The sequence below is a fragment of the Watersipora subatra genome, chromosome 7 (genome assembly GCF_963576615.1).
Source record: "Watersipora subatra chromosome 7, tzWatSuba1.1, whole genome shotgun sequence".
NCBI lineage: Eukaryota > Metazoa > Bryozoa > Gymnolaemata > Cheilostomatida > Watersiporidae > Watersipora > Watersipora subatra.
Genome location: NC_088714.1, coordinates 20,790,984 through 20,816,374, shown reverse-complemented (window position 1 = coordinate 20,816,374; position 25,391 = coordinate 20,790,984). Strand labels below are relative to the sequence as shown.

Sequence of the window (25,391 nt, the reverse complement as noted above, 5' to 3'; positions counted from 1 at the left end):
AAGCCTGTCATTCCTATATAGCTTGACTACACAACATGAGCCTGTCTCAATTCCACATGAACAGTTTCTGCATATTATTACAGTCCTGCTTAAAACTTGCAATTGAAAATGAAAAGCTGCATCAACAATTCAATTCGTGTGTAAATATAAGAATTCTCATGTAAAACTAATGATCGCTTGAAGCATATTTGGCAGTTTCGCTGATCTATCTCTGTTCATATACATTGTGTAGCCTTTCATCAGTTTTCTCTGGAGATTTTATGAGAGAATTTTGCAAGTTTTTATAGAACGACGAAGAACTGCATACATTAAATATCATCAAAGTGATTCTAATGTTTTTATAAATAGCAAGTGTCCTAGTTTTTCCCATTTACTTCATGTCTCACTTTAGTGATTTGCAAAAACTAATATTTCTCCTAGCAGAAATGAAAGCAGCTAGGTACTATAGCAACTTTATTTCAGAGAAATAACATCTACATGCCGCTGAAGGTTCATATTCAGGTAGGCCTAAATGGCATCAGTTGGCCTACTCTAAATGCTAACTTCCTCTACATACTCATAAAATACAATTTTTCTCCCTAAATGCATATGAAAAAAGGTTTATTGCGGAAAAAATTAAATATTTATTTTTATATAGCGAAATTTGAAAATTATTAATCATCTTACTCAAACATAAAAATATATAATTCGTGCTATGCAGAGTATTAGCTAACAAACGAAGCTATTAAAGCCTGAAAGCTCTTTCCATAAAGTTCCTTTTAGCTACAACAGAGGTATTCAAGAAATAGTAGTTTATATGAAATTATTAAAAAAAATTCCACTCCAATTGCGCAAACATGAGCAAACAGCCACAAAAGATAAGTCAAAATGTTAATCGGCTCATCAGCAATAATGATGAAAATAATTCCTATAAAATTATACTAATATATTAAACATTGCTAGGTTTTTGATTCCATCTACCTGTTCAAGAAACCCTACAGCTTTTGTAAAACTATTCGAAGGCCTTCTAATTCTTTAAAGTACTTTTCAAAGGTATTCTGTTCAATTAATTGAACCTTTCCACAGGTAACCATTTCTCCTATCAGTGGGAGTAGCTGAATAAGATCTGCATCGGTATCTGTGTATGACTTTCTCATTACGATGATGATGTATCCCCCTGCAAACAAACAAAAATTCGAGGTTTTTAGAACGCGAAAAATGATTTTCTTAAAATTTTTTAAATCGCTTCAAGCATGAGTGTTCTCACACTTTTGCATTATGTGAAAAAAGTTTTCCTAAAAAAATTTGTAGTCCAAAACAAATTGAAATATGATTCATTTGTCTAATGATAGTAAAGGTGATAATTTGTAAGATGTGACTTGTGGTTTACTTGTGTTAGAAAACAGATTTTATTTTAAAACTGTTGATGTTAGTAGGCCTATTGTGTGTAGTATTAATTAAATTTGCAAAATTTCTAATGACTGATTTATAGAAAAATTATTAATAACAAAATAATTAATAACAAGATAATTAAAAGCAGGATAATTAATGAAAGCAAGAATAATATTATTACTTGCAAGAGATGCGTATAAACTTACCAGGTTTAACAATATCATGAAGCTTAGAAATTGTTGCAGCTTTAATATGCCCGGGCACGTAAGCTCCACTGCTGCATACGGCATCATAGCTGTCTACCAAGAAATGGAAATCTTATTTGAATCGTACAGGAATTTGCTGATAAGCCATGTTACTTTTCTCATCGTAGGTTTTGTATCAACACGCAACCTAAGAACTAGCATCCTTTTAGAAAGAGAGATATGACATCAATATGCTAAAATAATTTTATAGTAGAAGTACGTAACAGCAGTCAAGTTTATTCTTGTTCAAACATATCTATAATACTGGTTCTAGGACTAGTTTATTTATAAGTGTTAAGGGTATCTTGTAGAAAGCATCTACATATTTGCAAATGACTTCTATAAGGAATAAGAAGGCTTGCTCAATAGAAATATTTTAGGTCATCACCATCCATCACGGTTTTTACTATCACTGTGTTTTTCATGCTTCAAATGGGTTTGAAATCGCCTGCTCCCGACGAATTTGCACCCTATCGATTAAACAATTTAATGTAGCACTATATAAACCTTGTATCCCTATTTATGCATTCCTTAAAATAAAACTCGGTAAAGTCGGCTTGCTTTTTCACAGCAAATGCCTTTGCACATAATTAGCGAAGCAAAATGGCATAGAATGCTTACAGACTTTACCGTTTCATTGATTTAGAGTGGAAACAACTCCAAACCCATTTGAAGCTTGGAAATATAGTGTGTAAGGATTGTAATATATCACGTCCGAACTGAGTGTGTCTGCCGCCTACTTGTACTGGAAGTAACTTGGGCATTTTGTGTATATTCAAAATGTTTTATAACTTACTAGAAGGTATGTCAGAGTCAAGAGTAAAGCACTGCGGAAATATGTTGTCGTAAAGTCCATTTTGCTTTCCTAGAATCAACATCTCTCCTGCCGGGTCAAGGCCATCAGCATTCTTGTATGGCGCCAGGTCTTTTAGCTGAATTTAAATTGAACACAAGTTTGTCAAGATAATGCTCTTACGAAGACTAAAATAAACATGGAAAGTTTTGCAGCCTCTTTTCATTTTCATCTTGAAGGTTGACTTGCAACAAAATACACATTACAGTTATTTAATATCAAAAGATTCACCATGTTTTATTCTGCTGCGTTGTAGGTGCATAAAATATGTGCAAATGTGATTACAAGTTTTTAAAAGCTCAAAAACGAACAGGAAATCACAAAAGCCATCACGAAAATGCCGTAGGTTGGAATCCCTTTATTTCGATAACGTACTCAACACAACGTACATGTGATGCTATCAGGTGAGTTGAAAGACCAATGAAAGGCTCAATATAAAATGTCTCGTAGCACTACTTTATGACAAACACTTCGGGTTCTACCGGAGAGCTCTTATCAAATATAGATGCTTGCAACTTTACAGTTTCGTTTCAGCTTAGTCTAATCATCTAGTCATAATATGATCATGTGACCCATATTTTCCGCCAAACTTTTGCAGCATTCTCCGACTATCACAAATGACCAACGGGCTCCTCACGTTTATCAGAGGAAGATATGCACTCCTTCGAGCTGAGGTTAAATAATTAAACTAATTTGTGAGTTAGGTTTTATGATATCAGTGCTCATAGTGACAGCATTTGAATGATGATGAAATAGAAGGACAATAGACATGGTTTTATTGAATGTGTTAAGTATATTTGTGAAAATATTTTGACAAGTGAGCTTGCATGATATTGTGAACAGAAGCACATCGTGTTCAACTACATCCCATTTGAGCCGTTTTGGAAAGGGATTCCAACCTACGGCATTTTCGTGATGGCTGCGATTAACTGTTCGTTTTTGAACTTTTAAGAGTTTGTAATCACATTTCCACATATTTTGCTCCTACGACACAGCAGAGTAAGACATGATGAACCTTTTGATACCAAATGATTGTAATGCAAATTTTGTTGCAAGTCAACCTTTAACGCTATTCCGATCAAAGTTTTATTCTGGGACAAACCTTTCAAAATATAATTTAAAATTAAAGATTTTCAATCATTTCTCTTTAACCTGTCACTTTTATTCAGAATAATGAATCCTGTTTCTAAATACAAATTTAAGTGAAACCTTCAAAAATCTGCCCTCATTTAAACATTTTTTTGTCAACTAGCTGTTCTGTTGTAGTTAGAAAACTTAAACTTTCTTTTATAAATTTTCTGACCAACAATTAAAATTTGGCTTAACAACTCCACCTAACGTAAACAATTTACAAAAGCAGTAACTAGCATAGGTTCAAATACTTCTAGCGCTCGACCATGATATCCAATTTGCACTCACTCAGTGTTTATTAGCCATTGTGTCACCGGCAAAGCAAAAACCATTTCAAATGTAGTAGATCTTCACCATACGGCATTAACTCGTTCTGGTGTTGAGATCGTAAGATGAAAATGTTGTATGGAGGAGTAAAAGAACCCTAAGTAATTATCTAATGCAAAAACAGCCCGGTAAAAAAAAACATCAAAATTTCACATAAGTAGTACTGCACATACCGGTATTTAAAATTAGTAACAAAATAGCTTTAGTGATTATAGTAATTAACTAACTTTAGTAACTATAGTTACTAATTTAGTGATTAAGATCTACAATTAAATGTAGCATACTATTTGCAGTATGTACTGTAGGAAGTTCTTATCTTCGAGACCGGAGTATTACATAAACTTTGAGTTTAACTTAAATGAATTTAGCTTACTAAACACATACTTGAAGTTAAGTTTAACTATGTGTTTTACTAAGCTTAACTTCAACTTTGTCATCTGCTAAAATTTTATCATCTATATGTTTTCGGTTTCATTTTTAATATAACTTATAACGATTAACGCTGAACTGAGATAGAGAGCAAGCAAGCATCGTATCTGTTTCAGGTGTTGTGAGAGGGATTTTGGTGAATAGCATATCGGCATCTTCGTGACTCCGATGTATGCAGCACACTAAACACCAAATTTGAATTTTGGGAGACATTTTTGTTGCTGTCAAATGGCGGGAAAATGCTAAACCAGGGACCGGAAAAGCTTTGTATTCCACATCGTGAGGTGAAAAAATCGTTAGACAGGGACGCCATAACCCGGGGATTCCATTGTAGAATGAAAAAAAAATGTCTGCTCAGGTTGCAAGCTAAAATTTCAAAATTTTTGGTGAGAAAGGCGAAATAGAAGTTATATCACTGCTGATAAGGACATAAGCGATGCCATTATAATGAGAAGTTTATATGATCTGTTTAATAAAATATATAATTTTATTTACTGTAACATGAGCAGGTAATGAGTATATCTATAAAGGGCTTGCTGCAGTTTTGAATTTTAATTTGAATTTGCTAGAAGGTCTACCAATAGTGTGTTAGCTTCCTTATAAATATCTAAAACAAAGCTTTTCATTTAATTTTCCTATTATTGCTAATTTTGTACTACTGTAATCGCAAAAGAAAACAAAATACAAAACAATTTCATACAGACCCAATGCAGACAAAGCTTGCTTTGAAAATGCATAAAAATCGTATTTTTGGATATTGAATGAGTTACATTTTATTTTATGTAGAACTGATGTAGCAAACACGTGAAGTTCTAATACGCGTGTCCGACCACCTTGTTACGTCACAGATATAGACATCGAAATACCTTTTTGATGACAAGGCCTGTCCCTCCACCGACATCCAGGATCTTAGCATCAAGGTTACCTGTTAAATAATCAAATGACAGCGCTGCCATTTATCTTGTAAACATCATTTGCTCTGCAGCATAACTTTTCTTAGATGTTGTTGAGAAAGTATGCCTAGAGAATAGCATCATTTATTTAAGATAAACAGTTATAACTAGTTGGTAACTATTGCAGGAATTTCTGAAACTAGGCTTGGCCTAGCCGATTATAAATTAGATCTTAGGCTAGTCTGTTAAATTGTTCGGTATCTACCAGATAGTGACAGTCTGGTCAAAGATCAATAAACAACCTTTGCCGAGAATAACAACTTTTCGCTTCATATGACACCCATTTCTAGGCCATACATTTTCAATGGCATCTAGACACTCAATATAAACAAGTAAAGGTCCAAGACACATATCGTATCGAGGTTACATATGTGGGCTAGAATTACAACTGCCTTCTCATTGTGGTTTGTGTCAAGACTAATATAAACTCATCAACATCTTGCTGAAACGTAAGACGGTGGCGACTCTAAATGAAGACATCTGCAATAGCTGAGTTCATTGGCAAAACTTTATCTCTATTCGTTTCTGTTAGCTTACATTCTAAGTGACAAAACAATTTCTTTTTTATGTTGTTTATTCGTATTATTTTACAAGCCTAATTTAATTTAGTTAATTTAATTTATTTAATCTAATTTATTTTATTTTATTTATTTAATCTAATTTAATTTAGTTTAATTTTGCGAGTAGCATAGCAACCATGATAATAAAGCATCTTTAATGCTTTAGTGCTTGGGAACAGTCTAACGTTAAAAATTCAATTTTCTGTTCTTTAGCTTAAAGCCTTCAGCAGACTTCTTTACTAAATGATTGTCTTAAAATAAGTCTAATAGAAAAAAGAAAACTTAGAAGTGTTTCTAGAATAACCTTTAGGTCTAAATAGTAACTAGTCTTTAGTAACTAAATAATTGCCAACACAGAAAACACGTAAAAATAGTCATGGATTCGTGTAATAAATTATTTTTGGAAATTGTCATACAAATAAAAGGTAATAACTGTTTATTATAGATAACAACATGTTATAACAGCATTTTATAATGTTATAACATGATGTTATCTATACAATATATAACATTATCGCAGTAAATGATAACATTTAAAAGCATCTACTGTACATGTTTTTGTGACAACTTCAGGCGTAAAAGCAATGCACCCTCACTTCTGTTTTGCTTATAATTGTAGTAAAACTAACAAAGCAGCATAGTTACAGAATCATTATTATGCATTTTTGAGCAATGACTTTTGAAATATTCCAAAGTATTTAAATAAAGTTAACTATATCTGTAGTTCTCATGTGAAAGTAGAGTAGCGTTGTTTGGGGGTTTTACAGTAAAATAGAGGAGGTTTAGGATAGAATGCTGAAGAGTGTTTCACCATATTTTTCAGGTTTATACCTGAAAAGTATAAAATTTTATTAGCAAAAACATCAATTTAGATGGCGCCATGGCATATGTTTTATTTTGTGCCAAATAGCATCGCAACAGGGAAAAATAATCGTAGCAATACTTCAGCCTAATTAGCCAGAAACATTAATTTTTGTTAGATACAAAAACAACTTAATTAAAACAATAAATATGAGTAAAAATCTCATTTGTATTTGCTGAAAGAGCGGTAATGCTGCTTATTTGGATGGTTTATAAAACAAGATTAATGTAGAAGAATGATGCAAATGCTAAATAACACTGAAATAAAGACATTCTATACGTGGTTTTGTCATCCTAGTATAGAACATCAGCTAACTCATACAAGACTTTACTGTTACCATTAGTTGAAGTATTACTCAATGAAACAGGCTGCCAGCACACATGCTATCCATAGACGTATTTTTATGAGAAAATCATGCATAAAGGTACTACTACTAATAAGTAATGCAGGACTATGGTACTATTTATAAAAGCAATAACATAAGCTATCCATAGATGTATCGTAGTAAGAAAAGTGCTGCAACAAGCTGATACTGACCATAGAGATGTAACTATAAAAAGTACGATTAATGGCACTCATACTATCCATAGAGGTACTGCTATAAGACAGATAATGCAAAAAGCTGATACTGCCTATAGAGAAGCATAAAAAGGTGCAAGATATGATCTACAGTATGTATGTATGCATAGCAGTACAAAAGAATGCTGCTGAACGCTGTTACTATTTATAAGAATCTATCTATATATAAATCCAAGTGTCTATTATTAAGTGCGTCAAGTAAATAGTAAATGCCGTTCAGTTATTAGAGATTGTTGAAAATCCGCACCCTGGAAATCCAGGCATAAGCGGCCAGGCATACGCTTGCAGTCTTTACGCATACGCTTGCACGCTTTAATTATTTCGAAGCACGGCAAGGTGGCTGCATGGTTTTATAGTAGTGTGCTTGGCTTCACATTTGTGCATCCAACGTACAGGTTTGATCCCTATGGCGTACAATCTTTTTTCCTAACACTCTCAGCTGGCTTTGGACAGACCCAGCTCTTCTTATAGTAAAGATTAAAATATTTGCTCAAGTTTGACTAAAAATAAATTTTCTATGAGAAAAAACTTGTTATTATCTATGTAACTCCGGGCATTCACTTAGTATTATTATAAGTATATAGAAATAAATCAAGAATAAATGGTACAGTTATAAAATATATCAACTTGTTTTTAAATTTTTTATGAGAATTCATACAGGGTACTAAAATTTCATAGCTATTACTTTCAACTACTAAATAAATATTATAAAAAAGGTTACTACAATTTTATTTTTGAGACAACCCTAGCAACTTTAGACTTAAATGCAATAGCTACTTTTTGCGAGCAAGATATTTTTTTAATCATAAACAAACCTTTCAAGTATTTGTGCAGAGCGTTGGCAGTTTGGGTTGCACCGGTGTACTCATAATATACCTCCATATCTTCGTCATATACAGCCGCATTACGATCATAAAATTCAACTTTTGCGGCATCTGAAATATCTGCATCAGTGCTTCCACCCAATTGCAGAGCAAGGCCTTCGTGCCAGTCAGCCTAAAATCGCACCCGAGTGAGTATTTTTTATTCAGAGTCAACTATAAGCATATGATGAACAGGAGAACAAATGTTCTTCATATATTACTTGGATCACATAAATTCCCTTACAATATGTAGTCAATGCACATTCAAATTATTTTATTACCACACAAGTTGAAGCCATATAAAATGGTTTTAACATATAAATGTATGTTTACCCATAAATCTTTGTAAAATTTGTTGATAATCTCGTTTGTTGCATAAAGTATATCTGATGAGTGAGATAATGCATGCTGGTATTGATTTTTTATACTGTAAATTAAATTTGTGAAATTTTATTGAGACATCTAAACAGATTTTTTAAATGTCTCAATAAACATTCAGAGACATATAAAAAGACTTTTTAAATGACATTTATATGTTTTTAAATGTTTTTTAAGACTTTTCAAAATTTGAATTCAAAATGAAGTTCACGTGGCATCTAATCCTCAAATTGATATTTTGCATACAATTGCATACACAGTTGTCTCAGGAATCAGTAAATTCGTTCAAGATGTAATCACATCAAGTTTCAGCAGATTTTAAAGGACGGTATAGAGATTTTTTCTCATCTGAGTTTTTTTTTCTGTTGTTTTACGTGATTTGGTTGCCAGAATATTTCAAAATTAAAATTATCAAAACTTGATTGCAGCAAATTTCGTGCCCAGATGACACCCAAAATGATATCAATGTTTTGCTCTTTGTCTTGTTAATGCTGTTAGTATATATAATTCATTTATTTCTTGGATGTAATGTGATAGAAACTAATGAATTAAAAACGATTTTTGTCAAACTAATACCTATATTTATGGAGTTTCTGAAAATGAGCTATTCGTACAAGTTTACATGAAGTGAAATGATTAAAAGCAGAAAAGTAGGATACAGAAGAACACATACGGTATATTAATGCTCGCATTGTCAGTGACAAACAGTCTGTTCAAGATTAACTTGCACAGAGTTTTAGTAGATTTTATCAAAAAGTATCGCTATTTTTTATCATTTGCGCTTATTTTTTATGTTTGAGGTAATTTAACTGTTAGGATGTTTCAAGATTGAAATCAACAAAAGTTGATTGCGGTTGAAACGCTCAAATCAAACAAAAGTGTGATGATGCATCAATAGTCGCGAAAAGATCGATAAAACAGAGACGCATAACCCTGCAACTTGAAAGCAATAGCTGATATCAACTATAGCAACTATAGCAACTAGTGATGTCATTTCGCATGCATTTTCATTATAAGTATTTTAACTGCAATCAAGTTTTGTCGATTTTAATCTTAAAACATCCTGGCAATCAGATCACATCAAACATCAAAAACAATCGCAAATGATAAAAATTGATACTTTTTAATAAATTCTACTAAAAAATTGTGCATGTTCTGTTTTTAAAACCACAAAAATGTACTTCATGAAGCATGAGAAAGGTATGGTAAGCACCAATCGGAACAAACTATAACTTGTCAGTATACGTAAACTTGCGTTAGGTTTCCGTTCGCTCATTGTCTGTTGTTTCTAATCTTTTTGCCAAGTCTATTACGATGAAGCTGTTGTTCTCCCTTGTCAGAGCCGTCTAACAGGAGGCTATGTCTTACGTCAATTTATAGTTGCTAGAAACGCTAGCCAGACCTGTCACTCTACAAGGTCACAGCGTACAAAAGGTCATTGCGATTGATACTTATACCAGGTTGCTACCTAGTGAGCTTACCGATTAGCAGGCCAATTCATGCCAACTTTGATTAGAGACATTAACTACATGTATAAGCTTCAAATAGCCTGTGAATGCTGGCTAAGATCCCCCCCCCCCCCGGCATATATGTAAATAGGAGTTCAAAGTATAGGTGTATGGCTAAGAGTTATTGATAGCGCACTTTGCTATAATGAAAGTGTCTGTCCGTCTTTCCGTCTATCTGTCTGTCTGTCCGTCTGTCCGCCTGTCCGCCTGAAGCTATGGTTATAGGTTTGGAAAAAAGCTCTATGACTTTGACTTTGAACCACGACTTTCAGCTTTATTATCGGCGCACTACTACCTGTGCTAGTCATCTTCACTATAGTGCTTTGAGATAGTTCTTCAGATGTGGTTTGTAGTTATTCCTTGTGCTTAAATACCTGTGCATTCCCAATAAATGATCTTTCATGGTCCACTAGACTGTCAGTGTACTAGTGGCTATAAAATGATAAAATATCTAGTGTGATTGCGAGCTGCGATTACAAAATGTTGAGCCTTGTGAGGCGGTGAAAATTATTCGATTGCGAAAGCCTTACTTGCATGGTTGGAAAGTAACTACGTGCATCTATCTGTGATGTCACTATGCTTTGCAAAAAAGGTAAAAAAATGGTAACCACACGGTTATGATGTGATTGTCTTATATCACAGATACTGACAGTGATAAAGCTCTTCAATTTCAAATATATTTTCAAACTTTTTCTCAAATCTGGCAATGCATCCTGGGTCAAATTCTGGTAGAAACAGTATTCGTATGATGTAGGGCGTGACAAGATTTACTATGCGTATTTTTGTTGAACAAAACCACAGTAATGATTAACAACTTTTTAAAATTTGGTTAAAAACATTCCTAATAATCTCAAATTAAAGTAGTTTTTAATTTCATAATCTGTATATATAAACCTTAATGTTTGCCTATACTCCATCAATTTATCTATCTGCTTATAGCGATAAAGTTTTGGATATTTAAATTGCATTGCAAACTGGTTTTGAACTCAAAACCTCCAAGCCTGCAGATAGGCATTTATCCAATACACTATGCTGTCCAACTAGATATACTCTGGAATAAATTGGGCGCATACTTACTACGCAAGCCAATCTTTCATGCTTTCAATCAGTACTGTATTGTCCTATTAGGAGACTCCGGAACCATCCGGAGCACTTTTCTTATGTCAAAATCTTGGAAATTGCGAAATCGGCATAGTGTACATAGTGGAAGTCATTACGTGCCACTAAAATTCACAGGCCCGTATTCCCTGAAGCGGTTGGGCAGCTGAGTCGCCCCAACTTTTTAGTGGTCTTCGGCGGCTAACTAGTAAGAATTTAGTCTAAGAATTAGTCTAAGCTCATTCACTTGGAAATTCCAACAACTAATTACCTAGCGCTCTAGCGTAACGTTGCGCTCTAGCGCTACTAGCGATGAACTGGAGAGGCTCCCTAATTATCTAGTATTGGTTTTGCCTGCCACCAATGCAGTGGGCGAGAGATACTTTTCAAACAATCCAAACATCGATGAGGAACACTATGGGGCAGGCTGTTTAAATAATCTTCTAATATTACACATATATAAAGATGCTGAAATAGATACAGAATCAGTTGTAAAAGATTTCTGCCATGGACACATTGTCGGAAGAAGAGCTTTTTAAAAGACAAGTGTCAAGCTATAACAATCAATCTTCTATGTACACATGTACACGTATATTTGTGGTTGCAGGCCAAGTTTGTTGCTCATTGTATTCCTAGGTGGCCATAATTTGAACATAGTAAGTTTTAAGCAGGCCAAGTAATCTATTTGTTGTCTTTTCCTGGTGCATGTAATATACTATTTAAACTTATTTTTGTAAATGAAACAGGTGCTCTTAAATTTAATTTTTAAAAGACAAGTGTCAAGCTATAACAATCAATATTCTATGTACACATGTATGTATATTTATGAATATAAATGTAAATATACATACATATGGTTACAACTCAAACCCATGTAACTCTGTAGCTAGCTCTCTTTGCAAGACTCGAAATGACTCACCTTGGCAGGATCTGAATATCCACCTTAAATAATACAAAATACACTTTAAAATGCTCTAATTTCGCTCTTAATTCTCAAAATTTTCTTGGGGGAGGGCCCCCCGAACCCCCCTTCTCTGGGAGGGCGTTTTAGTTCCACTCCCAGACCCTCCCCACACGACCGAGTTGGGCCTTCAGCCCTCTGGCAACTACTAATTGACAGTCTCTTGATCACTTTTTCTTTGGACAATACAGCTCTGCTTTCAATCATGGCTTTCAATCTTTCATGGCTTGGTGAGACAAAGCTGGGGCTCGGGGTACCAACATCAGCTTTTCCAATATTTCGGCCGGACGACCTGTATCTCTATCCGCGCTTCTGGCATGCTGGTTAACCATGCCGGTACCTTCCTCTTACGAGAGGCACCCATTGGTTGTTCGGAGGCGATCTGCTACGGTTAAGGCAGCTGGACCTCCTCTAGTTCACAAGGTACCTCGCCTCAAGTTACTCCTCCTGCTATCACAGTCCTTCTATATACCATCATTCTATTCTTGGCTTGCCTGGCCATGTATCAGTCTTTTTCGGTTCTGAACCCGGTTGTTAGTTTCCATCACACTCTGTTGTGTCTAATTAGAAAATCTACCATCAGCTAATAGCAGTATTCAAATATGGTGATAGGTGAAAACCACAGATGTTAATTGAACTGCTGAAAGCAACCTATGTCACCAACCTGAAAACCTGCTGGAAGCAACTGATGTCAAACAACCTGTGTCTGATCCCAAATATTGTTCATAAGTTCGAAAAGAATGTCTTCTAATAAAGAATAATGAGAGATCGTGTATGAACATTTTTATATGAAAAGAAACTTATGAGTTTACTAAATATTCAGGCTTAAAAAATGTTGACAGTAAAAGTATAAAAGTCTGGTATTTTGGCCAGAACTTATTCTTAGCACACGTATAATCGTTCTAATATTTCTCTCATGATCTACAAGCTTGTTCAACTATTGCTATGCTGCAGTGAAATGCCAAATTTAGTTATAGTAGTTATTTAGGTAATTTAGTTATAGTTATTTAGTTATACTTTAGTTGCCAAATTCTGTAAATATTCATTTTGCATTTTGTGTTCTATTCGTCAATAAACTCACAGTTTTTCCTAAAATGCTTTGTAGTAGTATGTCCTTTCACTCAACCTCTTACATTCGATAGTTGCTAGTACTAATGCTGGGCACATACAAAATATAGGAAGTTGGAATTAGTTACAGATTAGACTTCATGCAACTGAGAACACATGAACGCATTACCAATGCAATGCGATTGAGTGACATGAATGTGAAAAATAAAAAAGTAAAGCTATCAGTCAGGTGTTACTATTCAGTAACACAAATGTACTAGCTACAAGTGTGTAACATTTATCTATGCACTTGCCATCAAATCTGAGAAGAGGTGCAATGGGTAAAGAGACATAATCAATTGATAGCTCTTACCGTGGAAAACAGTAAGTAGAATCGAATGCCCTTAATTGAGTAGGTGGTCTCTAGTTAGTTTACCGGCTAGTAAATGAACCTGACGATTACGAGAACCATATTGATATAAGAATGTTACCTGCATCGAAACGCTCACTCGAGCAGCAGCAAACACAAAGCGAAGCTAATAGTCATTGAATAGCCTTCATTTTGTATTCAGGGAAGCACTTGTTTAACTATGCAGCGACTATGAATAAAACACTCAAAGAAAAGGCAATGAATAAGTTTGCTTATAGCTTAGTTATGGCCAACCTCTTTATTAGGAGCTTATGAGTTGTAGGTTAGAATTGGCAGCCAAAGCTAACTTTGTGCCGCTACTCAACTAAAGCTGTTTCTACTTACTTTTGCTTACTGAACACACTGCATTCCATGGTTAGTCACTAGATAGTTAGTCAATAGATAGTTAGTCACTAGATAGTTAGTCAATAGATGATTAGTTACTAGATAGTTAGTCACTAGATAGTTAGTCACTAGATAGTGAGTCAATAGATAGTTAGTCACTAGTTAGTTAGTCAATAGATAGTTAGTTAGTAGATAGTTAGTCAATAGATGGTTAGTCGCTAGATAGTTAGTCACTAGGTAATCACTAACCATCTAGTGACTATCTAGATATCACTAGTTACTACTTATTAGATAGTTAGTCAATATATAGTCAGCCACTAGATGGTTAGTCACTAGATAGTTAGTCACTAGATGGTTAGAGTGCCAACAATCTAAATTTTACCTACTCCACTGTTAAGTGAAGAAATGCCTTGTGGAAACTTGTTTAGCCTATGACAATTTTGTTATAGACCAGTGTAAACTTATTTATCTTTCAACATGGATGCAGCCTATGTCATTGCTCTGTCATTGCGTCTCATGCGTCTAGGACTCTAGGCTATACATATGTAAGGCTACTAAGCAGCAGTAGGAGGCCTTTTCACTTTCCAAATTTCCTTTACTTTCATTCCATATCGACTGGCGGCCTGTGTTCACATATGCTGCATTGTCAGCGATAACATAGCCAAGCTGCTTCAGAAAGTCAAGGTCGTTTATAAAATGGCAGTTTGCTGTTTGCAAAATTGGTTATTGATAATTATATTCTATTTTTATATATATGTAGTATAAGAGTTCTAGTTAATTATATAAGTAATTTCAGTCAAGCAAATAAAACGTAATATATGATGACTGAGAGCCGGCATAGCCTTAGTGCCTTCTATAATTCACAGCTGCTAAGTAAATATTTTATTTCTAAAATTTAGTATCCTCATTAGACATATCGGTCGACGTACAGCATATTTGTTTATCCATCTACCAACCGTCTTGTAGGCTTGACACTGCCATGCTACGTATTTTAATGACTTATTCAACTTTACAATGGTGTGAGAGAAAAACATCATGACATGACATGACAGCATAGCCATCCGCAGAATAGGCAAAACAGTGTCAGCTACACATGAGGCTAGTAAGAAAATGGCTGAAATGACAAAGCAGTTATACAATGTTTAGCTTGCCATCAATTTATTAAAACCAAACTAGCAGTGATGAATTGCGTTCTGCAGACTTTTCATAGAAACTAATGATACCATGAGCTCAAATGGTAGGTGTGAACTAGTGCTGGGACGATATCAAAAATATGGTCGGTATCAGAAAGTGATATCGACGATATACCGAAATATCGCAATATCGTCCCAGCACTAATGTGAACAAGAATGTTTTTACTTTCCTCAGTAAAATAGCAATGTTATTGAATTCATCACATGTTTAATACGTTCTATCAGATAATACTCTTTGAACATCGCTTGTCAATTTTTAATCGGTAATCTCAGTTAGTGATTTCATAAATATTTCAACTACAGAATATATTAGGAAAATGAAGTTGTCTGCACTACTAAACCATTTTTATGCCTTTTGGTAGCTAAAGGCTATGCAAATGTTTCATTACAATCTCAACAATTACTTAAACAAACAATACATTATATGTCAAAGTTCATTCTTTATAGACTTTATATTCAACCCAGTCTACAACAACACGGTGATGAGCTCACCTATTGCTATTTACCAGATAGACTGTGCTACCAGCAATTTTGTTGTCAACAAATAGGTAGCTATATCAACAATTTAGATTGGTGAGTGCACTGCTTACTGAAATTAAATTCTCCCTCAGCTTTTGCATGGATAGAGTTCTAGTTACTTATATTGGCTATATAGTATCAAAAAATAATTGCTGAAGTGAAACCATAGACGTCATAATCACAGTTCGATTGATACTGAGCATTTTAACCGTGACCAAGTTTTGTCAATTTTAATATTATAACATCTTGGCAGTCTGATTACCTTAAACATTAAAAACAATTGCAAATAATAAAAAATACTGACGCTTTATGATAGAATCTACTGAAATTGTTTGTAAGTTTATTTTTAATTTTAGTGCATAAAGTTCTATATATAGCCCTCTAGTTTACGTTGGTAATCTATTTATAATTTGCATTTCCAAATGCACCTATTTTGCTCTTTGTAAAATCACTAAAACGAAGCAAGCATTTGGTAATATGTTATACAAATTCAATAATCCAGCTTCATTGGAGGTTTTGGAGCTTAATTATACCCTTTGTTCTGATGAATAGGACTTGATTTAATTACACCCCTTATTTTGGTGAATAGGATTTGATTTGATTACACCCCTTATTTTGATGAGTAAGATTTGATTTGATTACACCCCTTGATTTGATGAGTAGGATTTGATTTAATTATACCCCTTATTTTGATGAAAAGGATTTGATTACACCCCTTGTTCTGATGAGTAGGATTTTATTTAATTACACCCCTTGATTTGATGAGTAGGATTTGATTTAATTATACCCCTTATTTTGGTGAATAGGATTTGATTACACCCCTTGTTTTGATGAGTAGGATTTGATTTAATTACACCCCTTGTTCTGATGACTAGGATTTAATTTGAATTGGTCTTAACTTTAATTCACTGGCTATTGCGGACAAAAGCCAATCAGGTCATGTAAAAACAAGATATAGGATAAAAGATACAATTTTATTGATGGTACATCAGACTCCAAAGTAAAATAGTAAGTAAAATAGTAAGTAAAATAGGAAGTAAAATATTAAGTAAAATAGTCCCACGACCAAACACAAGCGAGGCGATTGGTTGGGAGATTTATGATAAATGCACATGTGCACACGACTCCCGAAAATTATTCATCAACACTGAGAAGAACCCTTGTCTCAAAATTTCATCAAAAAATTTAACCATCGTTTTGTAGAGTCGTTAAAGTATAATAACGATACAAAACACATATAAGCCTATTTAAATATGTTACCAAGTCTTTGTAAACCGTCGACATTATCTTAAAACTTACCCATCTAATCGGATTATACACAAATAGACAGAATTATTTGGACGAAAATCGTTATTAAAACTTGCTAAGCCTCACTTTTATCAAAGTTAAGACCAGAAATTAAAACGCCGAGCGACAGAGAATAAAACGATTAAGTCTTGCTCATTTCACGAAAAAATAACGTGCACATTTCACCAGTCTACAGCATTGTCGAATTGTCGAAGGTTTCGGTAATTAACATAGGAGTACAGAAATCGTTTCATTTTTGCCGATTTCAAATTAACTGGCATTTTAGACACATTTGAGTACTTTGGTATTCTAACTGATGTCCAACGCAGTGTAAGTAAAGGAAATGACGATGATATTTTTTTTAACGATTCTTATGAGATTATTACGATATTTAATTATAAGTTTGGATATTCTTCTTGATATTGTCAGCTATGACGTTTTGAAATGTAAACAAAATTGTGCATTGGTTTTCTATTATTACTGTATTACTATTACTAAGTTTGGATATTCTTTTTGATACTTCTTGATATTGTTAGCTATGACGTTTTTAAATGTAAACAAAATTATGCATTGGTTTTCTATTATTACTGTATTACTATATTAATAATATTGGTTATTCTAATAATATCAGTGCATTTTACTTCTAATATTGGCCAATATTGCATTTCTACTATTGCAGGGGGAGAGATAGAAACATATAATCTTTTCCTTTCATTATTGCTGTTTGTTGTATATAATAACACCCACACCCATTACATTACAGCTACCATTGCAGTTATCCTATTGCACTGCAGTGCCATTTGACTGCTAATATTGCATTTCTCAACCATCAGTACCCTTTCTTTTTTCCAATATCACTTTGGTCGTGGGCTGTATGACAGTGGAATTTCTAGTAAGTAAAATAGTAAGTAAAATATTAAGTAAAATACTAAGTGAAATACTAAGTGAAATAGTAAGTGAAATAGTAAGTAAAATAGTAAGTGAAATAGTAAGTGAAATAGTAAGTGAAATAGTAAGTGAAATAGTAAGTGAAATAGTAAGTGAAATAGTAAGTGAAACAGTAAGTGAAACAGTAAGTAAAATAGTAAGTAAAATATTAAGTAAAATAGTAAGTAAAATGGTAAGCTAGAACATACTTCAGCTAGAACCGAACTGTCAGCATTGTTGTAAGAAGCCAACATTTTCAGTTACATCAGAATACAAAAGTGTTTTTGCCCACTTTTTTATTTCACCTAAAGTAGCAAACTATTAAACAATAATTGCATGCTTATTGCATAACAATTGCATACTAGTTAAATTATAATTTCTTACTACAGCCATGCATATTTTAGAGAAATATAAACAGAAGCAATATATTGCAAAGTTCCATAAAAAATTTGTCTTATGTACAATTTGAGAACAGAATTGAATAAATGCTAAGAGATTATATTACGTTCTCTACCATATTTATCCTTGGTCACAAAAATAAATAAGGCTATTTTACCTCCAGCACCGAACAGTTTACCATCGAGTTTTCTTATCAAATAGATGAGATTCTCCTATATATTTTCAATTTTTGAATCCAACAGCAAATACTTGATTGTCTAATAGTGTATTGTTTTTGAGTATTGGTTATGGTCAGATATAGTAATGGATGAAGATATTGAGTATTGGATGTAGATATTGAGTATTGGATGTAAATATTGAGTATTGGATGTTGTCATATAAAGTATTGCATATTGGTAAGCCTATCAAGTATTGGATATTGGTAAATTTAGAATTGGATATTTGACGTTGAGTATTGGCTATTGTCAGGTAAGAGTATTGAATATTGGTATTGAGTATCGAATATTGTCAGATGGAGTATTGGATATTGGTGTTGAGTATTGAATATTGTTAGACAATAGTATTGGATATTGGTATTGAGTATTGACTATTGTTAGATAATAGTATTGAATATTGGTGGAGTGTATTTAACATTGGAACGCAATTGAATTTATTGGACGTATTGGTGTTGGTGGTTGGTAAGTGTTGGCCTCAAACAACTTACAGAATATTAGAAATAAGTTTTGTTGGTCAGCAAGTTTTACACAAAAATAAGCAATGAAATTATCTAAAATATTTGGTTAATAAGAGGTGGCACATGACAGACGACACTATATATGGCAGCGTTGTTATTATGATCTTGCCAAGACTACCAACTAAGTTTGCCTACATACACATGCGTCATTTCGGTTCTTTTTTAAAGTTTTCTTGTTACTTGTAAAATAGCTGACAACATTTTAAAAATTCATTTGGCTACTTTACACTGGTTTACTAATTTTGAAACTGAGGTTAACTGCACCACTAACAAGTTTATTGTATCCACAGTTAGAAAGTTGTATCCCTTAACACCAACTTATTATGCTCACCATTCTAATGTTCTTTCAACAACAGTTAAACAAGGTGTAAAGTCAAGAACTATTGTGGTTTCTCAGACCCTTGTAATACAAGAACCAATAAACTCTATTTGACCCAGTGTATGTGTGTTGTATAATATAGTCCTACTTTATGACAGATGCCATTGATTAATTAGTCGCATAGAGATGTCATGGTCTTTTTGCAGCAGTTGCATCCTGGTACGATGAGCCCGGGATTAATGAGTTATGCATACATATGAATGTTATCCATTTATACCACTAAGTTTAGGTTTCAGTTGGTTAATTATGTGGTAGCACTAAAAGCCAAACTCCTGAGTGTTAGTTGAACCATAATATTAATTTATTTTTACTGGTGCCAAAACCTACATAATAAGAAACACTACCTTTTTGTGACCACATATAATCACAACATTGAGAAACTACTTTTAAAAACCGAGCTGAGTTAATGCATAACATGCCATAAACGTGCCAAGGAACGAACATATTTTTTACGTATCCGTTAGCAACTTGATATCCTCACCGAAGGAACATTTTCAATAAAAAAGATAATTCCAAAAACATAGATAGGAACTTAATTCAGTATAGAATTTTACATCATACTCAAATAAATTAAGTTGATATGATAACTATAATTAAGCTAGCCTTGCATTACATATTTACAAAATGCGGATATTGAAATGTGGAAAACAGCAATAAAGATTTACTTATTTTAAAAATATCATGTTGATAATTTTGATGCTTTGGTCTTTATAATTTAAACTTTTGCTTTTTGCTACTTTTAAAGTATAACTATGTTCCTACTAAAACTTACGTCATCATTAAAATAAGCCAAATTTGTACTTTTAAGACAGGTTTTGTTTATAAGTTTAGCTGCTTCATTGGAGTGAATAAATTCGTTTTCTTGTAAATGAAAAAGATTTAACTTTCATATATAATCATTATATTAAATTTTATAAATTAAATTATTTTATTAAACTTTTACTAATAATACATAACGGTTGCAATGACAAAGCAATAGCTATGAGTTGTTTGGCCATTTTAGATACTACATGTATTATCATTTAAGTCCTAAAACAGACAAGATCGAAAAATACAAAAATTTTTTTAGACCACAAATGTATTCCAGCACAAGATTGAAAAAAATAGACTATGGTTTTTTATTTGTTTGATATACTAGGTTAAAAATCCTTCTGTAAACTTTTTTTTTCCTGTTCCACGTTACTTTCCACGTTACCGCTAACTACAAAAGTAACATCACGCGTGTTACTGATGAAATAAGGCTTTCGCTTTTGTGACACTATTTCATTTTAAATTTCAATCTTATATTATTGAAAACCTACTTTTTATATGGGCTACTGTACATCTTTTTTGATTGTTGTTAGTGCTATGACAGCTATAGTTAGTGCTATGGCATTATGATAAAAATGTTTTATCAGTAAAAGTTTCAGGTAGTCAGGCCTTTTGACAAAGTGGCACCAATAATAATGTAGACTGTTTGGTTTCCTACACTTATATCATCTTTTGCCCAGTTTAATGCTGCCAGGTCAATGCCAAAAAAGGATAGTTTTAACAGCTCAACAGAAGCAGAATATAGACCATCCGCTGAGTCATAGAATTGTTTTTAATAATCTCAGGTCTTTCCACATAACAAACACACGCTCTGTTTACTGCCCTGAGATAACACACACTCAGAAGAGATCACAGAGTTTTTTTTAGTTTTTAATGAAATTTTTCAACAATGGCAACATCTATCCATAATTAAGTGAGTGAGCACAATCATTTCAATATTGTCAACCATATAAATTTGCTATTATATGTATGAATAAGAAAATGAAATAAATTCTACCTTTACCTAGTTGCTGAATTTATAATAAAAGAATCGTCAGGTTTACATAACCTCGGCTTTTCATTGGCTAGCTTGATTTGATTATACAAAAAGAATAAGCAGCAAATATGATTATATTTGTGGTATTTGTACACTACTAACAGCATCTGCTGACTGATTCATGCGTGCAAATCATCATTTATACTGTCAGACTATTCTGCGAATCTTGAGTCATATTTGTACAAATGTCCTCATACAATAAAGAGCGAGTGATTGAGAACATCTATGAGTCATTTTTATGTTTGGTTAGATTTTCAAATACATTTGACATATAAATGTATGAAAGTGTTTCATTTAATGTAAGTTGTAACACGTTCTCTAAAGGGAGAACACTGTTATGGCTTTTTGGTGACCGAATACCAGAAACATTAAACCAGATAACCAGAAACATTAAACCAGATAACCAGAAACATTAAATGCAAGACAATGCTCTCCTTTATAAACATTCTATTATACTGAAATGCCAAAATACATCTTCAGGGAAAACAGTTACAATATAAATGGTTCACCATCTAACAATTTTTAGTAGGTAGCAAAGAGAACTATTTAAATTCACAGCTTTTTTCTGAGTCTCAGCATGGTTTTCGCAATACTATCTTTAGCCCATCATGTCCATTAACATAGTTCTCTGTAACACACTCTTCAATCAATTCCATCTGCTTTGTATCCGCGAGTTTATGAACAAGAGGCCTGAGTTGCATCAGATTACTATCGTAGTCGGTAAAATGCTTTCTCATAACAATCACAACGTAACCACCTGCAGAATCAAATACCGGTATTCAATCTTATCGTAAACATTTGCAGGAAGAGAAAAGGTAGATGTCTGGTCACAGTTATTTAAAGCATCATAGACATTTTACAGCTGTTCTAATCTTTCACATTTTGTAGAATTATTTTAATCCAAAACAGTGTTTATGAGACAACATAAAGTGTAAACAGCGGTCATGCATTTAAAATAATTAACTCATTTGCTCGCAATGAGTTTTATATAAATCAAGTCTGATTGCAGTTGAAATTTTGCTGTTAGTATTAAACATTCCAGTTGATATATCGAATAGTCAGGACAACCTACTCATTCCTTACCTGGTTTAACGATGTCACACATTTTTGTTACTACTTCGGCTTTAAGATGGCCTGGTAGGAAAGCACCACAGCTCGACAATGCATCATAGCTATCTAAAACATAAACAAAAAACATTTAACATCTCAATGTAAAGTAATTAAAATAATAAAAAGTTTGGGTCTCTAAGCAGCAAGAATTAATTATTACATGACTGATACTTTTGAACTAAATTTGGTTTACCGTAAAACCTCTACTTTTTACCCTTCTATAGTGGCCATCAAATTAAAGTTGCGTTCAATTAGAGGTTATACAGTAGGTACATTTGTTTGTACTAAAATGGTACAAAGTGTGCGCTTTACTTAAACTTACTCAAGAATACCGCAACATTTAGGCTCAATTTTTTATGTCAGCTCTAACAAAAAATTAAGGAGAGGTCATATTTATTAGTTTATTCTTTTGTAATTTTCTGCTTTAAAGCTAAAAAGAAGTGTACATGTAAGTTACTACGGAATAATTAAAGAATGCTGTAGAATACTGAATTAATTAAACCTAATTGCAAACAAGACACCAACTATATCACAATGACTATCAGCAGACTGGCTTTTTAGGGTCGCGACTCTTCATCATCTGTTCACTCTTGTTAGAACCATTTAGCACAAAAGCCCTTTGCTACATCAAGCAAGCCACAATTTATGGAGTTCAAAAATATTTCTACAGAACTGATGGTTATAGCTAACATAAAACACTATATTTTCGAAAGCGGTCCTGTTATATTTTATAATATTCTTTCATTTACTCCGCTAGCTTGAACTACTAATCTCATTCTTGAAAGAGTATTGTAAGTTATCACTATATTCTCTGATAAGGTTAATTGGTTAGTTGATACATTTTTTGTTCAACATTGTACTATGGAACTTGGCTGCTTTCTCTAGTGGCAGTGATAATAGCTTATGCTTTTTCACTCTCAATAAGGTCAGCAAAAGTAACGAGATTGTTTGTTATATGTTTCACTAAGATTAAAAATTATTTGGTACTCCAACACCTAACAACAATTTTCTTTGATGATTAGGATACGAAAAACTTACTTGATGGTACATCAGACTCTAAAGTAAAATATTGAGGAAAGATGTTATTATAAAGTCCATTCTCTTTTGCAACAGCCATCATATTCTCAGCTGCATCCAGACCGTCAGCATTGTTGTAGGAAGCAAACTTCCGAAGCTACACAAAAAGAAAGGTCAATGCACTATTATATTGACCTACTTTGGAACAATGAACTTCCATAAAATATATGCCACATTTTCAGGTGTACCCCAAAAAATTGTCTAGAATTAATTATACTATACAAAGTGCGTCTTGCTGGCAACCTTATTTGACGCAAATTAACCTATATGATGCTGAAAGAGATTGATAGCTTTTGCCTTTAAATAAATTTTTATATTATAATTACCTCTCTGATTACCAGTCCTGTTCCCCCACAAACATCTAGGATTTTAGCATCAAGTCTTCCTGACAAAAAATGATGAAGACATAGACAGTAATTTGGTTAATCCAACAATATATACTAGACTCTATGATAGGCCCGCTACTGGTAAAATAGTAAAAAGGTAAAGCATAGATTAGTTTCTGCAGATTAAAAATAATTTCTTGAATCTTTAGTATTATAAAGTGAACATTAAAAAGATATCTCACCAAATACAGTTGACCTTAATGTGGATGAACCTTTTTGTTTAATTTATTCTAATATGTGTTAGAATTTGCCTAAGTTTATAGCCAATCACAGCAGACACGAGAATATGTAACTAGTAAATTATGTGACATATTACTCAGAAACATTAAAATGTAATTAAACAATGAAACAAATAAAGTCGAGTAAGTCTCCTACCTTTGAGATATTTATGTAGTAGAGAAGCAGTCAGTCTAGGACCGGAATAGTCCCCAGCCGCCATTGACTCCTCATAGTTTGTTGCATTTGTATTATAATACGTAACCTTTTCGGTAACAGAAATTTGTTGCTCTTCTTTATCTCTCACACGAAAAATCTCCTCCCAGTTGTCCTAAATTTTGAGCCACATTTGAGTCAAAGTTGCAATCAAAACAATTGTCATAGTTAAAATAATTATAATACTGGCTACGCACATAGGAATGAAAGATTTAGTCAAATATGAAAACTGACAGTTTTTACTGTTTTAAGCTACGTGCACATATTTCATCAACAGTCAGTTTGTAAATACTTTTATGATTTTGAGGACAGACCGACACCAGTTTCTATTATAAAAGACCTACACAACCAAATATGACACTACTAACTTATGTAATGCCAAACAATTTTAAAAAGAAAACAGTAGATAGTAAAGATCACTATTACAATTCTTCTTACTTGAATAAGTCATAATTATTTGCGGCAAAGTTTTACAGGCCACTTCCTGATTGTCTTCAGGTAGTAAAAATGGATTAATCTCCACATAATAAAGTCATATGAATATGAAAATAGTTGTAATTTTAGTTGGGAGTGAGTATAAAATATCACAACATACAGACACTCCATCAAGAACAACACAACAAATTAATAAGGTAGAGACTTACATAGTTTTCTTGCACAGACATATCAAACTATTCAAATGATCTCTTTTCAATTACAGCTTAAGCCTTTAATGAATTGGGGATATGATTATAAAATATATACAATATATAATATTACTAGCAGCTAACCTAACTTTGGCAGTTGCTGTGATCCTTGCTAGCCAAAAAGCCATATTTATATTCATTTAATCCTACAGACCTAGCAACCTCTTAGTACTAGCTTTTATGTAGGGCAATTGAATTTGCTTGCACAGACTTGCCAACTGCATGACTTGTTGGTCAGTCGTTCTAATGTTAGAGTATAGTCATGAGTACACTGTACATGACATGGACATACTGTTCATTCCGTGGGCACGCTGTACATTCCATAGACACACTGTACATCCCATGGACACTAAATGTACCATAACCCAATACACATATCATGGACACACTGTTCATTCCATGGACACACTGTACATTTCGTGGGCACACTATACATGTCATAGACATGCTGTTTATTTGGTGGACACACTGTTCATTCCATGGACACACTGTACATTC

At 33.3% G+C, this 25,391-nt stretch overlaps 2 protein-coding genes across 2 annotated transcripts; both read right to left on the bottom strand.

Annotated features, from left to right (window-relative positions):
* Positions 1-444: 444 nt before the first annotated feature.
* Positions 445-12,450, bottom strand: LOC137400532 (methyltransferase-like protein 27). Its single transcript, XM_068086857.1, has 6 exons — positions 12,376-12,450; positions 8,126-8,306; positions 5,223-5,281; positions 2,413-2,548; positions 1,578-1,670; positions 445-1,156 (listed from the first exon to the last, which is right to left on the bottom strand). The coding sequence occupies exons 1-6, from the start codon at positions 12,448-12,450 to the stop codon at positions 975-977; spliced, it is 726 nt and encodes a 241-aa protein (XP_067942958.1). The 3' UTR covers positions 445-974.
* A 9,194-nt stretch (positions 12,451-21,644) lies between these two features.
* Positions 21,645-24,988, bottom strand: LOC137400267 (uncharacterized). The gene is made up of 6 exons (XM_068086596.1): positions 24,852-24,988; positions 24,151-24,322; positions 23,716-23,774; positions 23,351-23,486; positions 22,286-22,378; positions 21,645-21,959 (listed from the first exon to the last, which is right to left on the bottom strand). The coding sequence occupies exons 1-6, from the start codon at positions 24,870-24,872 to the stop codon at positions 21,775-21,777; spliced, it is 666 nt and encodes a 221-aa protein (XP_067942697.1). The 5' UTR covers positions 24,873-24,988; the 3' UTR covers positions 21,645-21,774.
* Positions 24,989-25,391: the final 403 nt, after the last annotated feature.

What these genes read in the sequence shown, in the direction of transcription:
- LOC137400532 (XM_068086857.1), bottom strand. Translation starts at nt 12,450, where the DNA reads ATGGTTAACCAGCATGCCAGAAGCGCGGATAGAGATACAGGTCGTCCG. An exon ending in TCTGCACAAATACTTGAAAG is followed by an intron (nt 5,282 to 8,125) that starts GTTTGTTTATGA and finishes ATTATTTAACAG; the next exon opens with GTAACCTTGATGCTAAGATC. An exon ending in CAGGCCTTGTCATCAAAAAG is followed by an intron (nt 2,549 to 5,222) that starts GTATTTCGATGT and finishes ATTTAAATTCAG; the next exon opens with CTAAAAGACCTGGCGCCATA.
- LOC137400267 (XM_068086596.1), bottom strand. Translation starts at nt 24,872, where the DNA reads ATGTCTGTGCAAGAAAACTAT. An exon ending in ACTACATAAATATCTCAAAG is followed by an intron (nt 23,775 to 24,150) that starts GTAGGAGACTTA and finishes ATTTTTTGTCAG; the next exon opens with GAAGACTTGATGCTAAAATC. An exon ending in CAGGACTGGTAATCAGAGAG is followed by an intron (nt 23,487 to 23,715) that starts GTAATTATAATA and finishes CTTTTTGTGTAG; the next exon opens with CTTCGGAAGTTTGCTTCCTA.